This window comes from Phyllopteryx taeniolatus, chromosome 20 (assembly GCF_024500385.1).
Source record: "Phyllopteryx taeniolatus isolate TA_2022b chromosome 20, UOR_Ptae_1.2, whole genome shotgun sequence".
In the NCBI taxonomy this organism is placed as follows: Eukaryota; Metazoa; Chordata; class Actinopteri; order Syngnathiformes; family Syngnathidae; genus Phyllopteryx; species Phyllopteryx taeniolatus.
Genome location: NC_084521.1, coordinates 80,373 through 94,301, shown reverse-complemented (window position 1 = coordinate 94,301; position 13,929 = coordinate 80,373). Strand labels below are relative to the sequence as shown.

General features: G+C 43.3%; 1 protein-coding gene and 1 long non-coding RNA gene across 3 annotated transcripts; one reads left to right on the top strand and one right to left on the bottom strand.

The window, feature by feature from the left end:
* Positions 1-679: 679 nt before the first annotated feature.
* popdc3 (popeye domain containing 3) lies at positions 680-13,674 on the bottom strand. Of its 2 annotated transcripts, XM_061758976.1 has the most exons (3): positions 13,104-13,674; positions 1,612-1,720; positions 680-1,510 (listed from the first exon to the last, which is right to left on the bottom strand). In XM_061758976.1, the coding sequence occupies exons 1-3, from the start codon at positions 13,610-13,612 to the stop codon at positions 1,232-1,234; spliced, it is 897 nt and encodes a 298-aa protein (XP_061614960.1). In that variant the 5' UTR covers positions 13,613-13,674; the 3' UTR covers positions 680-1,231. The 2 variants fall into 2 exon arrangements, with proteins under 2 accessions (XP_061614960.1, XP_061614961.1); XM_061758977.1 differs by lacking the exons at positions 680-1,510; positions 1,612-1,720 and adding an exon at positions 4,259-4,547.
* LOC133470512 (uncharacterized) lies at positions 1,736-4,230 on the top strand. The gene is made up of 3 exons (XR_009786003.1): positions 1,736-2,250; positions 2,657-2,896; positions 3,886-4,230. It is a non-coding gene; the product is annotated as an uncharacterized LOC133470512 (long non-coding RNA).
* Positions 13,675-13,929: the final 255 nt, after the last annotated feature.

Here is a 13,929-nt window from a genome sequence, read left to right as displayed (position 1 = left end):
TCAGCCATCTGTTGTACTTTTAAAAAAAAAATTACTTTTTCAACGATGTCACCGCGTTGGAGCGAGCTGTTTTTAATACGCAACAAAACACTCGCGAACATAACAATGTCTCTGTTGTGTGAATCTACACACTGTATATGGCGCAAAGCTATGAAGTATTAGACGGAGCCAACACCAGTATGCCGGCGTTCCACGAGCGCACTAGCAGCTAATGACACAGCTATCCAACTCTCTGTCGGCTCACTGCATGAGCCATGTGTCAGCTCACCACAACAATGACAATTTATTATATCCGGAAAAGCTCTCCTGTCCATTTTTATTTATTGAACGATAGGTCGATATAGTAATCTCGTAACAGGCCTATGTATTGCGTGCCCTCATTCGGGTTGCGGGTGAGATGGGGCCTATCTCAGGTGACTTTGTGCAAAAGGCGAGGTTCAGATTGTCACCAGTCAATTGAAGGACAGTAGGGTAATACATTTTATATTAATAGTGGCCAATTCTTGACATACTGTACACTTGAATGTTGGCGATCATCACCATATAGTAAGCGGCCTACTGTATACGACATGGGATTCACACATATTTTTCCAAATCAAATTCAAGCACTAAGCACTTCTGAGATTACTTTCCAAGCTTTTCTTTTAAATTACATGTTTAAAACACCACATGGCACATATTCTAAATAATAATTACTTTATCACATTGAAAATAGATCAAACAAACAGTGCAAATCAGTGAAAATGTTTTTTTTGGGTTATGTTGCAAAAGCACACAAAGTGAAACATCACCTCCTCTGTAAAGGTAATTATACTGTACAATAATAATTTGATCTGTCTATAAGTATTTCACAAAATAATAAAATAAACTTAAGGAGTTATTTTGGATAATAAATAGTTAAATGCATAACTGTTGTCATTTTGAGACTTTCTACACCAAAAACAAATATTGCATTAAAACCGTTCTAAAATAATTGTGATAGTACGTAGCCTCGCTTGTAAAAATGAACGACCCTGGAACTCCTCGGCTGTTAGCATCGGCATTAAAGTCAGTAATACAATTATGATACCATCATGTAAAACATGTTGCCTATTCTACTGTACATTTATAATTATTTACTTTGATGTAAATATTGTTGTGATGGATGAAAAAACAACTCGGTCAAAGACGCAAATTACTTCTTCCTATTCTCAGTGAGGAAAGTGTCAGGCCTCCAGTAGTGTTTTTGTAGTCAGACAGACATCTCACTCTGCACTGGTACTTTCATCGGGACATTTGACTTTTCTAATTCAGTACCAGGCATGTGACAGTAACTCGGTAAGCGGATATCATAGCGAAACCCGGAGCAGTTGAATGCCGTGTCGTTAAGGGAGTACAGTTTCTCTGCAATGTCATTCCGCACAACCAGGGCAAAGATCCTGGCTATATAGCGGTGCTTAGCAAAAAGAAGATAGAGTTTCTTCCTCCTCCATGACACATATGTACAAGGGGTTTCAGCTGATAGGGTGACCTAAAGAGAGAAAAACACAGAAAGTGATTGTGTTGTGTGGCACCAGTCAATTTTCTGACCACGAATACAAGGTGGCAGTGATGACATTAATGGGAAGTGACCTGGAATACACCCTCCTCTGATGGTCTGAGAGAATCCCATTCTGGTGAATCCAGAAACTGGAATGGGTAGATGTAGTGCAGAAACTCGCCGTTAACAGTCACTCGGATTCTGTAGGACAAAACAATGAGCTCGGATAAATCCATATTTTTTGACATTTTTGCAAGATTTCAAACAGAATGTAATTACAGTCCTTTTTGGTGCCCTTTTGATATGTATGCTTTCAACATCACAGGGAAGCAGAAGTCAATCTCAGCGGTAGTGTGAGACTGACACCTAGCCTTGACTGATCACCAGTTAATCGCAAATCGTAAATCGTATGCATGCTTAAATCACGTGCAAAACATTTTAAATTAGAAGCATAAACTTACAATAACATTTATTAATAGCACAGCAGTAAAAGAGGTGTAAGAGTTTGTTGAATTTGTTCTTTGATTGGTTCTTCAACCAATTGTGGTGTACTGTAAGAAGATTTCTTAAATTATATGAAATGATCACAATATAATCTTTTTCTTTTATCTATCCATTTACTAATATGCGTCCTCATTAGGGTTGCAGGTGAGCTGGCGTCTAAACTAGCTGACTTTGGCGAGAGGCGAAGTAAGCCCTGGACTGGTCACCAGGGGCCTCATGTACAAAAGGTGCGTATGCACAAAAAACGTCCTTTTCCATGGCAAAGGTCAGATGTATCAAGTGTGAAATGACCGTGGAAATGTGCAGTGCTTCACGCCAACTGCATGGCTGGCGTACGCACTTTTCTACAGCTTTTGGTGCTTTGGCGACACTCGGAGGTGATGATGGGGAACTGTTATAATAAATAACTGCACAACAGACACACATTAACAGCATTGATGAGCAATTAACACACCAGCATGCCTGCAATTACACGCGTGGATATAAAAGCATGTGCAAAGTGATGCAGAAAATACCAATAACAACAATGGCTGCTTTAGCTCTACTCGACGTTGCAAACGGTGCAATAAGGAGAGAACGTCAGTTCAAAAACAGAGAGGATTTATTATCTAATGATGACAACTGGCTCATCAGCCGATTTAGGTTCCCGAGGGCAGTCCTCCTGGAACTGTGTGCAGACCTGCGGCGGGCTTTGGAGCGTGACACCGCAAGAAGCAATGCGCTGCCTGTGCCGACACAGGTGCTTACCACGCTGGGGTACCTAGCAACTGGGGCATTCCAGAAGGAGCTGGCAGATTGATCAGGACTGTGCCAGTCGACACTGAGCCGAGCCGTGCCAGCCGTGTGGGACGGAATTATCCACTTGTCCGCCAGGTATATCCAATTCCCTTACAATGCAGTTGAACAGGCCCAGACTAAAGCGCAATTTGCAGCGAAAGCCGGTTTTCCTAATGTAATCGGAGCTATCGGCTGCATACACATTGCTATAAAAGCGCCACCACATGATGAATATGTATATGTCAACAGGAAGCAATTTCAATCAATCAATGTACAGATCATATGTGATGCGCAAATGCAAATAAGTAACATTGTGGCGAGGTGGCCTGGTTCAACGCATGACTCATACATTGAGTAACAGCGTGGTTGGGAACAGGCTACAAGCTGGCACTGTGTGCGATGGGTGGCTTCTTGGTGAGTACACTTATTTGTGATAGGCGGCACGGTGGACGACTGGTTAGAGCGTCTGCATCACAGTTCTGAGGACCGGGGTTCAATCCCTGGCCCCCCGTGCCTGCGTGGGTTTTCTCAGGGCACTCCTGTTTCCTCCCACATCCCAAAAACATGCATGGGAGGTTAATTGAAGATTCTGAATTGCCCGTAGGTGTGAATGTGAGTGCGAATGGTTGTTTGTTTATATGTGCCCTGCGATTGGCTGGCAACCAGTTCAGGGTGTACCCCGCCTCCTGCCCGATGATAGCTGGGATTGGCTCCAGCACTCCCACGACCCTTTTGAGGATAAGCGGCTCAGAAAATGGATGGATGATCCCTGATACGCATTGAGCACATGCGCCCCAAAAGCCTATCCTGTATTAACATCATCATTACTTGTCAGTGGTGGAGGTTAGTGATTATCTGTTTTTAGCTGGTTAAACTACAGCTTCAGATCTAACAAGCCCCTGATTGTCTCTGTGTTAAGTTAATAACCCCTGTGCGTAAAGTATGAAATGTTCGAATCAGCCAAACCTTTACCCCGGTGCACCGCTGGATTGTATGGCAACAATAGTGTGTGATGCATCTAAGTAGTATGTAATATAAATGGAAACTGTAAATGTAGTTAACTCACTTCCTTTAATTGAACCCAGGCGACAGTGGCTACCCACTTAAGAGCTGGCTGATGACCCCTCTCACCAACCCTCAGACTGAGCAAGAGCGGAGGTACAATGACCTCCATTCCCGCACTCGGTCAGTTGTTGAGAGGACAATCGGCATGCTGAAGGGGCTGCATGGACAGGACTGGGGGTATGCTGCTGTACAATCCCGGGAACGTGTGCCGCTTTATAATGGCGTGCGGCGTCCTCCACAATGTGGCACACCGACACGCCAGAGCAGCATATCCCCCCACCAGACGAGCCAGAAGATGGACCTTTCATGACAAATCCAACCAAAGAGGCCATTCAGGCCCGGCAGCATTTGATGTCAACAATGTAAAAGAGGCAAGGACTCACAATTCACTTGTTAACCATTGTATTTAATGAATGGCTTATGTTTGAGATGACACCTATTAACTGACCAAGGCGATCACTTATGCCGCCTATTGCCCTCACAATCTCTTCTTGTGACTCCAGCACAGCACGGGTGAGGACACGGCCGGTCGGGCGGGCAGCAGCAGCCGATTCCTGGGACGTAATTGGGCTGGATATGCCAGTGACTCTGGACGTATCCTCTGTGCCTGTGACACCAGAGACGACAGGGACGGGAGAGGAATCCCCCGAACATGTGGCACGCAGCGAATGCTTGTCCTCTCCTATGTATGAAAATAATAAATTGAGTAATTAAACATGTCGCAATCTTTGATATCTTCTTTGATATGATGGCATGCTTCTATTTGAATTCAAAAGATTTATAACAAACCAAATACCATACATTTACGCATGAACCTTTATCTCATTGGGATGAGTGTAGGTTACTGTATGAACACATTTGTTGTGAATTATGAAAATAAATGGTATCTACCTTGGGGGTAATCAGTCAGCCACATGTGCTCCCACCACCCCTGAGATAGCAGTGTCACCCATGATTGCAGCGATTCTTTCCTCAAACGGGGTGCGGCCCTCTGACCCGCTTCCTCCGCCAGTTTTGGCCACACTTTAGCGGTGGGCAGCTGTCTTCCGCTTCACATCCACCTTTATATGAGACCATTTCTTTTTTTATTTCAGCGTATGTGCGCTGTTCCGACCCCACAGCATTGACAGTCGCACATATGCTGTCCCATTCGCTCCTTTTTCTCTTGTTTCACACGCCAGACGACAGCGTGCCGAACAGGATTATTTTCCGTGCCTCCACTTAATTTAGCAGCGTCTCCACTTCACAGTCAGTAAATTTCCTTTTCCTCCCTGCCATGCTCATTTTCTATTTCCTCCGATTGTGAGGCGATTGGGATCGTAGGTGCAGGGTTCATTTAAATGTGATTTGCATATTCAAATGTGGGCGTGGACAGGGAGGAGTCGGCTATTCCGACATGTTGGCTCATTTCCACGTTGATTGGAATCTACCAAGGGATGTGCTTGTATTCATGAGTACGCAGAGTTTCATACATCTGAGTATTTTTGTGCGTACAACCTTTTCTGGATATGAGCATACGCCATGTTTTAGTAGGAAATCCACACAAGTCTTTGTCCATGAGGCCCCAGGTGATCGCAGGGCACATATACTGTAGACAAACCATTCATACTCACTTTCAAAGCGTCAGATATTGTGTTTTACAATAAATCTTCTTTTCCTTTCGGCTGGTCCCTTTAGGGTCCTTTTCCATGTAAGCCTATTTCCTGCATTCTCCTCTCGAACACCAACTGCCCTCATGTCTTCCCTCATGACATCCATCAACCTTCTCTTTTGTCTTCCTCTAGCTCTCTTGCCTGGCAGCTCCATCCTCATCATCCTTCTACCAGTATACTCACTATTTCTTCTCTGGACATGTCCAAACCATCGAACTCTGCTCTCTCTAACTGTCTCCAAAACATCGAACCTTGGCTGTCCCTCTGATGAGCTCATTTCTAATTTTATGCAACCTGGTCACTCCGAGAGCCAACATTTTCATTTCCCCCACCTCCAGCTCTGCTTCCTGTTGTCTCTTCAGTGCCACTGTCTCTAATCCATACATCATGGCTGGCCTCACCACTGTTTTATAAACTTTGCCCTTCATCCTAGCAGAGACTCTTCTGTCACATAACACAGCTGATACCTTCCTCCACCTGTTCCAACCTGCTTGGACCCGTTTCTTCACTTCCTGACACACTCACCATTGCTAAGGACGGTTGACCCCAAGTATTTAGAGTCCTCCACCCTTGCTATTTCTTCTCCCTGTAGCCTCACTCTTCCCCCACCACCCCTCTCATTCATGCACATCTGTTTTACTTCGGCTAATCTTCATTCCTCTGCTTTCCAGTGCATGCCTCCATCTTTTTAACTGTTCCTCCACCTGCTCCCTGCTTTCACTGCAGATCACAATGTTATCTGCAAACATCATGGTCCACTGGGATTCCAGTCTAACCTCATCTGTCAGCCTATCCATCACCACTGCAAACAGGAAGGGGCTCAGGGATGATCCCTGATGCAGTCCCACCTCCACCTTATATTCGTCTGTCACACCTACAGCACACCTCACCGCTTTTCTGCGGCCCTCGTACATGTCCTGTATTATTCTAACATACTTCTCTGCCACTCCAGACTTACGCATGCAGTACCACAGTTCCCCTCTGGGTACTGTGTCATAGGCTTTCTCTAGATCTACAAAGACACAATGTAGCTCCTTCTGACCTTCTCTGTACTTTTCCATCAACATCCTCAATCCAAATAATGCATCTGTGGTACTTTTTCTAGGCACGAAACCATACTGTTGCTCACAAATACTCACTTCTGTCCTGAGTCTAGCCTCCACTACTCTTTCCCATAACTTCTTTGTGTGGCTCATCAACTTTATTCCTCTATAGTTCCCACTTCTCTGCACATCACCCTTGTTCTTAAAAATGGGCATCAGCACACTTTTCCTCCATTCCTCAGGCATCTTCTCACGTGCTAGAATTCTATTGAACAAGCTGGTCAAAAACTCCACAGCCACCTAGATGCTTCCATACCTCCACAGGAATGTCATCAGGACCGACTGCCTTTCCATTTTTCATCCTCTTTAAAGCCTTTCTAACTTCCCACATACTAATCATTGCCACTTCCTGGTCCACCACACTTGCCTCCTCTACTCTCCCTTCTCTCTCATTTACCTCATTCATCAACTTCTCGAAGTATTCTTTCCATCTAGCTAGCACACTGCTGGCACCAGTCAACATATTTCCATCTCTATAGATCATTTTCTCCTTCTTTAATGTCCAACCTGCCATACATGTCATCATATGCCTGTTGTTTGGCCTTTGCCACCTCTACCTTTGCCCTGTGTCGCATCTTAATGGATTCCTTTCGCCTCTCCTCGGTCCTCTCAGTGTCCCACTTCTTCTTAGCTAACCTTTTTCCTTGTATGATTTCCTGTACTGTGAGGTTCCACCACCAAGTCTCCTTCTCTCCTTTCCTGCCAGAAGATACACCAAGTACTCTCCTGCCTGCCTCTCTGATCACCTTGGCTGCAGTGGTCCAGTCTTCTGGAAGCTTGTGCCGTCCACCGAGAGCCTGTCTCACCTCTTCCCGAAAACCTGCACAACACTCGTCCAGTCTCAGCTTCCACCACATGGTTCTCTGCTCTGCCTTTGTCTTCCTAATCTTCCTCCCCACCACCAGAGTGATTTTACATACCACCATCCTATGCTGTCTCGCCACACTCTCCCATACCACAACCTTACAGGCGGTAACCTCCTTCAGATTACATCGTCTGCAGAAGATGTAATCCACCTGCGTACTTCTACCTCCGTTCTTGTAGGTCACCCTATGTTCCTGCCTCTTCTGGAAAAAAGTGTTCACTACAGCCATTTGCATCTTTTTTGCAAAGTCTACCATCATTTGTCCCTCCAAGTTCCTTTCCTGGATGCCGTACTTACCCATCACTTCTTCATCACCCCTATTTCCTTCACTAACATGTCCATTACTATCTGCACCAATCACGACTCTCACGACTCTCTGTCTGGGATGCTCAGAACTACTTCGTCTAGCTCCTTCCAGAATTTCTCTTTCACCTTTAGGTCACATCCTACCTGTAGGGCATAGTCACTAATCACATTATACATAACACCCTCAATTTCAAGTTTCATCACTCGATCTGATACTCTTTTCACCTCCAAGACATCTGGACTCTTGCTTTTAAATAACCCCTACTGCATTTCTCTTCCCATCTACACCATGGTAAAATAATTTAAACCCTGCCCCTAAACTTCTAGCCTTACTGCCTTACCACCTGGTCTCCTGGACACACAATATATCAACCTTTCTCCTAATCATCATGTCAACCAACTCCAGAGATTTTCCTGTCATAGTCCCAACAGTCAACGTCCCCACATTCAGTTCTAGGCTCTGTGCTTTCCTCTTCTCTTTCTGCCAAAGAACCCGCTTTCCACCTCTTCTTCTTCTTCGACTTCTACCCACAGTAGCTAAATTTCCAACGGTGCCCTGCAGGTTGACGGCGCCGGTGGCGGACGTTGTTAACCCGGGCCACGACCGATCCGGTATGGAATTCTTTGGATGAACGCTCCAATGAACTTTGTTTGGCAAAGTTTTAAGCCGGATGCCCTTCCTGGCGCAACCCTCTGCATTTATCCGGGCTTGGGACCGGCCTAGAGTTTGCACTGGCTTGTGACCCTCATAGGGCTGCATTTGTGTTTTACAATAAATACTTAACTATATTCATAATCTATAATGTGACTGTAGATGAAAAAGCAAAGCTTGTGTACCCAGCGCACGTTCAAATGAATGGTGTCAAGCGAGACTAACGCGCTTGCTTTTATTCTTGCCAAAGTCCTTTGTCGAAACCCGCTTCTCCCTGAACTATTAATCTATCTTTTTTTATGGTTTAATAAATGTGATAAAACAGTATCCACTCAGAGCTGTAAACGTCCGATTTACAATGTAGCTGCACAATGAATGGCAAGCTGGTGTACAGTTGTCAATCACGGACCACAACTCGTCGGTTAAACGTGACATCGTCTTTGTTGGAGATAGGGACGTTAACTCAAAGGACGTGTTTTTTTTATACATAATGATTTCAGTGAACACAGCAGCGGCAAAAATGAAAGGAGTTCTTTATACTACAGCATGCGCTCTTTCTCTGTCGGCTTTGCCAAGCAGCAGCCAAGACACCACCCAAAAACGACCAACTCGACCTTCTTCACACCAGTCATCTTTATTCTCATTTTTATTTTCATTGCTGGGTAATTCCCTTCTCTCCTCATATCTTTGATCAAACGCTGGCTCGAACTGAAAAGGTTGAACGCCGTTCATCGCTGCCGCAGCTGCTACTGTAGCTCATACTAAAAACATCGGCGAAACTAGGCATTTCCCTTTTGACATCACTACCCAGCGACACAAACAACAATGGCGACCAATGTTGAATGTTTCGTGAAAATATATAAACCTGGAAATGATTTTCGAAAGTTGTATCTTATTATTTTACATCAAAAGAAATCATATAAAACAAATGTCATTACAATTGGAGTTCTTTTTAAGAAACTCACATCAGTGACTGCCACATTCTTCTTAAAAGGTGTACTGCATGTCGGGCTTTTCGACTTTCCGTGTGTCAGTAAGGTTGAGGTCACTTATCTCTGTGGACAAGTCAAGTTTCTTTATTTTTAATTACGCAATTTATAACTGCCAACTGGTAATTACATTTTCAATCCACTTTACACATTATGGAACTCAACTGAAGACCTAAATTGACTTTATACCAATAATAGTGGTATAATCAGGCACACAATCCTGATAAGGGCAAAGAAAAAGCAGAATTAAAACAACATGAGAAGGTGAGATATTAGGGAAAAATCACTTGGAAGATATAAAGCTAGAACATGAGAGAGCGTGTTGAGGTAAGTTTAGTCATGAGTTGTACTTCCTTTATGCTTCACAAAGTAGAGGTACATATCAATGAATCAGAATAATGTCAAAAGCTTAATTTAGTCAGCCAGTTCAATTAAAAAAGTTTAACTCATTATGGAGTTGCACTACATACACTCAAGAGAAAAATATTGCATGATTGGCCCAAGATGGCGCCTACACGGGTGGACGCCGCGGTAACGCGCTCTCTCGTATTGTTCCTGTTTTTGTCATGTTTGTTCATCTTTGGAGACATTATGCGACTTACTTACACAAGGGAAGACTTGCTAAGCACTAGGGAGTACCTTTTTTTGCCAACTTTTCACAAATCAATCAATCACCAGGTTTTTTCTCATTTATTCACCAGCGGAACAACTGCACTCTGTGGATGGAGAAGGCAAAGATGGCACCACAGAGGAAAGCGTGCCGAAGTGCAGGTACAGCTCAGACAGCGAGGATTTCAAACGCCATCGATTCACCGAGCAAATCTACGCTCGCTACTCAACAAAATGGACAAGCTTAATCTCCTCACAAAGACCAGTAAAGACTTTGCACGTTCTGCCACCCTCTGATTCACGGAGACTTGGCTTTGTTAACACATTTCCAGACGGCGCCATACTGCTGCCCGGCTTTTTTATCATCCCACCATTATTGTTCTCTGTTTGTGTAATATCACTTAAGCTTTTCTAACATTCCATTTCATTCCACAAAATAACTAAAGTATGTGTGATTATTGCTGATATCGAATCGGACCGGTATCGGGCAAAATTCAAGGCTGAAATATCGGTATTCGATCGGAAGAGAGAAAGTTGGATTGGGACATCCCTACTCTAAACCAATGAATACCCTGAATTTGGATGGTGTCAGTAATGCTGGTTAATGATTGTATTCTGATTAAACAATCACAATCAAGTCCTGACACTTTCAATGCACGCAGAGGAAGACTGGAGGGACAATGCTGCTTATATTCCAAGTCAATGTAAGTGCTCATATTTTTTCATCTAAAATACATATTTGTGCTCATGCCAGCCAAACGAACTTGCTCTCGGTCTAAATTTTGTAAGTTTTGTTTTATATATTACAGGATTTTTTTTTTCCCCCAAAGTCACACCTGCCCCCGGTTTGCATGTTCTCCCCATGCCTATGTGGGTTTTCTCCAGGTACTCCGGTTTCCTCCCACATCCCAAAAACATGCATGATACATTAATTGAAGACTCTTAAATTGTCCGTAGTTGTAAATGTGAGTTCCAATGGTTGTTTGTTTATATGTGCCCTGCGATTGGCTGGTGACCAGTTCAGGGTGTACCCCGCCTCTTGCCCAGAGTCAGCTGGGATAGGCTCCAGCACGCCCGCGACCCGAGTGAGGAAAATGGATGGATGGACACCTGCTACCCAGTGGACATTTGTAGAAAGCCAAGGTAGCAGCACTCACCTGTTTATTCACTTTATTGTGAGTATATTAACAAAATATGTGTATGTTTTAAAAGGTAAAGTATAATATAAGTAAGTATGATTGGAATTTTTATTTATTTATATATTTTGTACTTAATGTTATTGTAGTGTATACAATTCAAAGACTTTCTTAAACATTTGGTAAATGGAAAGTTATCTGGACTTGACTCCGGCTCCTTGAATTCAGAAAATTAGTGGTATGATAAGATAAAATGTACATTTTGAAATTGTGTTTTTTACTTCTTAGATTTGAATCGAATGCATAAGAGGTCAAGAGTGAGAATGTGATTGTTGTGTTACTTGATTCACAGAGAGACAGTGGTGAGGTTACAGGCATGCAGAAAATTCTTGATGTGGTAGTTGAGACTGAGGAAACAGTGACAGACAAAAGCAATATTTTTAAGCAGATATTGTATCGCATACATCTGTACATTTTTGTGTGGTTGCTCCATGACCCATTATAAAGCTATTTGACCTCAACATTTAGTTTTTGATTTTTTGAAATAATAATATTACTTTAAGAGCAATGGGATGTTTACACTGCAACCATTTTGTGCACTTTCCTGCACTGCCAATTAGAAATAATGTCCTGTTTTTGAGTAAAGGGATAGAAATAAAAACAAAAAACGTTATTATCCGATTAGATTAATCAAAAAAAATAAATCAACAGATGAATCCATCCATCCATCCATTTTCTGAGCTGCTTCTCCTCACTAGGGTCGCGGGCGTGCTGGAGCCTATCCCAGCTATCATCGGGCAGGAGGCGGGGTACACCCTGAATTGGTTGCCAGCCAATCACAGGACACAAACAAACAACCATCCGCATTCACATTCACACCTACGGGCAATTTAGAGATGTCAATTAACCTACCATGCATGTTTTTGGGATGTGGGAGGAAACCGGAGTGCCTGGAGAAAACCCACGCAGGCAAGGGGAGAACATGCAAACTCCACACAGGCGCGGCCGGGGATTGAACCCCGGTCCTCTGTGAGGCAGACACTCTAACCAGTCGTTCACCGTGCCGCCAACAGATGAATCGATTATTAACATAATTGATAGTTGCAGTCCTAATATAAATATATAATCACCTTATCATATCATCTCATATACAGTGGAACCTCAGTTTTCGTAAGCTCTTGTTTTTGTATGATTTGATTTTCAACAGTTTTTCACCAGAATTTTGTCCCAGGTTTTCATCCATCTGCTTGGTTTTCAGACAGTTGAAAATGGTCCAAACACCAAAGGCATCTGCCTGCCCGTGGTCACCCTTTTCTTATTTTGAAATGCTTGGCATCATTATTTGCTTACACGGGCCACAAGAAATGACTGGCGGGCTGGATCTGGCCCCTGGGCCTTGAGTTTGACACATGTGCTTTCATGACAAGATTGGTTTTAGGTATACTAGGTATACTGCAATTGCTTCCGCTCTGTCATCATTTTGATTTACATACAGTTAAGGTTGTTTCTAACCTGTTTTGAACCATTTTGTTCACCATGTGCTATGATGTAATTGAATATATTATGTACCGGTAACTATATCACACTGTACAGTTTGTTGTTTATGTAGATGTATTTGCTTTTATTTTACTTTGATTTACGATGCTGTCTGCTGCCAGCTCGTCATTGCAAATCAGAATCTGTTCTCAATTGCATAATCTGTATCAATAAAGGTTGAATAACAAATAAATAAATTCAATAAATAAGGTGAGGTAAATAAGGTTTTAACCTCCTTTATGAAATCAAATAAAACCCTTACTTTATCCACATGATCAAATTAAACCAGAGTGTTCATGGTTTGTTTGCATTATTATTATTATTATTATTATTTGTTTTTCTTGCACTTTTCAAAGATGCAGATTCCTTTCATCAAAGTTAATGTATTACCTGCCGGACATGAGCAGCGACAGCTTATCGATGGTAGTCTTCCCTTCTATGGCGAAGCAGTGGTCCTTCTTTATGGTGCGGATATCTCCTTCACAACAAGCAACGATTTTCCCAAATTGTGAGAGTGATACTCCGATCTTTTTAAACACACAGTTGTAAAGCTCCTGGAAATCCCTGTCGAACGAGACGCTCCTGATTCTGTAGGCAGCGTGGACAACCTGACCCAAACATACAGCCAAAAGCGCAAAAGACCACAGGACCGCGTCCGTGGCGCTGCATGAGTCCGCCCAAGCCCAGAGAGTGGCGCACAAGTAGCCCAGAGTCAGGAAGGTGAACACGTAGAAGAGTCCGTAAATGCCGCTGCCACCCATGAAGCCGAGGAAGAGAAAGATGTTGGCGAGGTGGAACACCGAACTCTCGGAGCCGTCTTTCCATTCCTCGCATAAGGGGTAAGCGCTCTCTGCGGGCTTCACGGTAACGTTCGTGGCTTCAAAGCCGGGAGGCTCCATCTGTTCACAAAAGATGGAAACTATCGACACATTCCACCGTCTAGGCGAAAGCACAGCCAAGAGAAGCGATAATAATACTCTTCAAGTGCAAATGAACTCACGGGCGACACCTGCCGGTATCAAATCAGCAGCGTTTGGCCACGGCAAAAAAAAACAACAACAAAAAAAAAAACGGAAATTGGTTGAATGGTAAAACAATAAAAAGGAAGTTATGATATACTGACAGATGTGATAAGCCTTTCGTTGGCAATTGGAACAATTGGCAAATATATTTGCCCCCAGGAGATTGCCTATCTATATATTATAGATAGGCTATC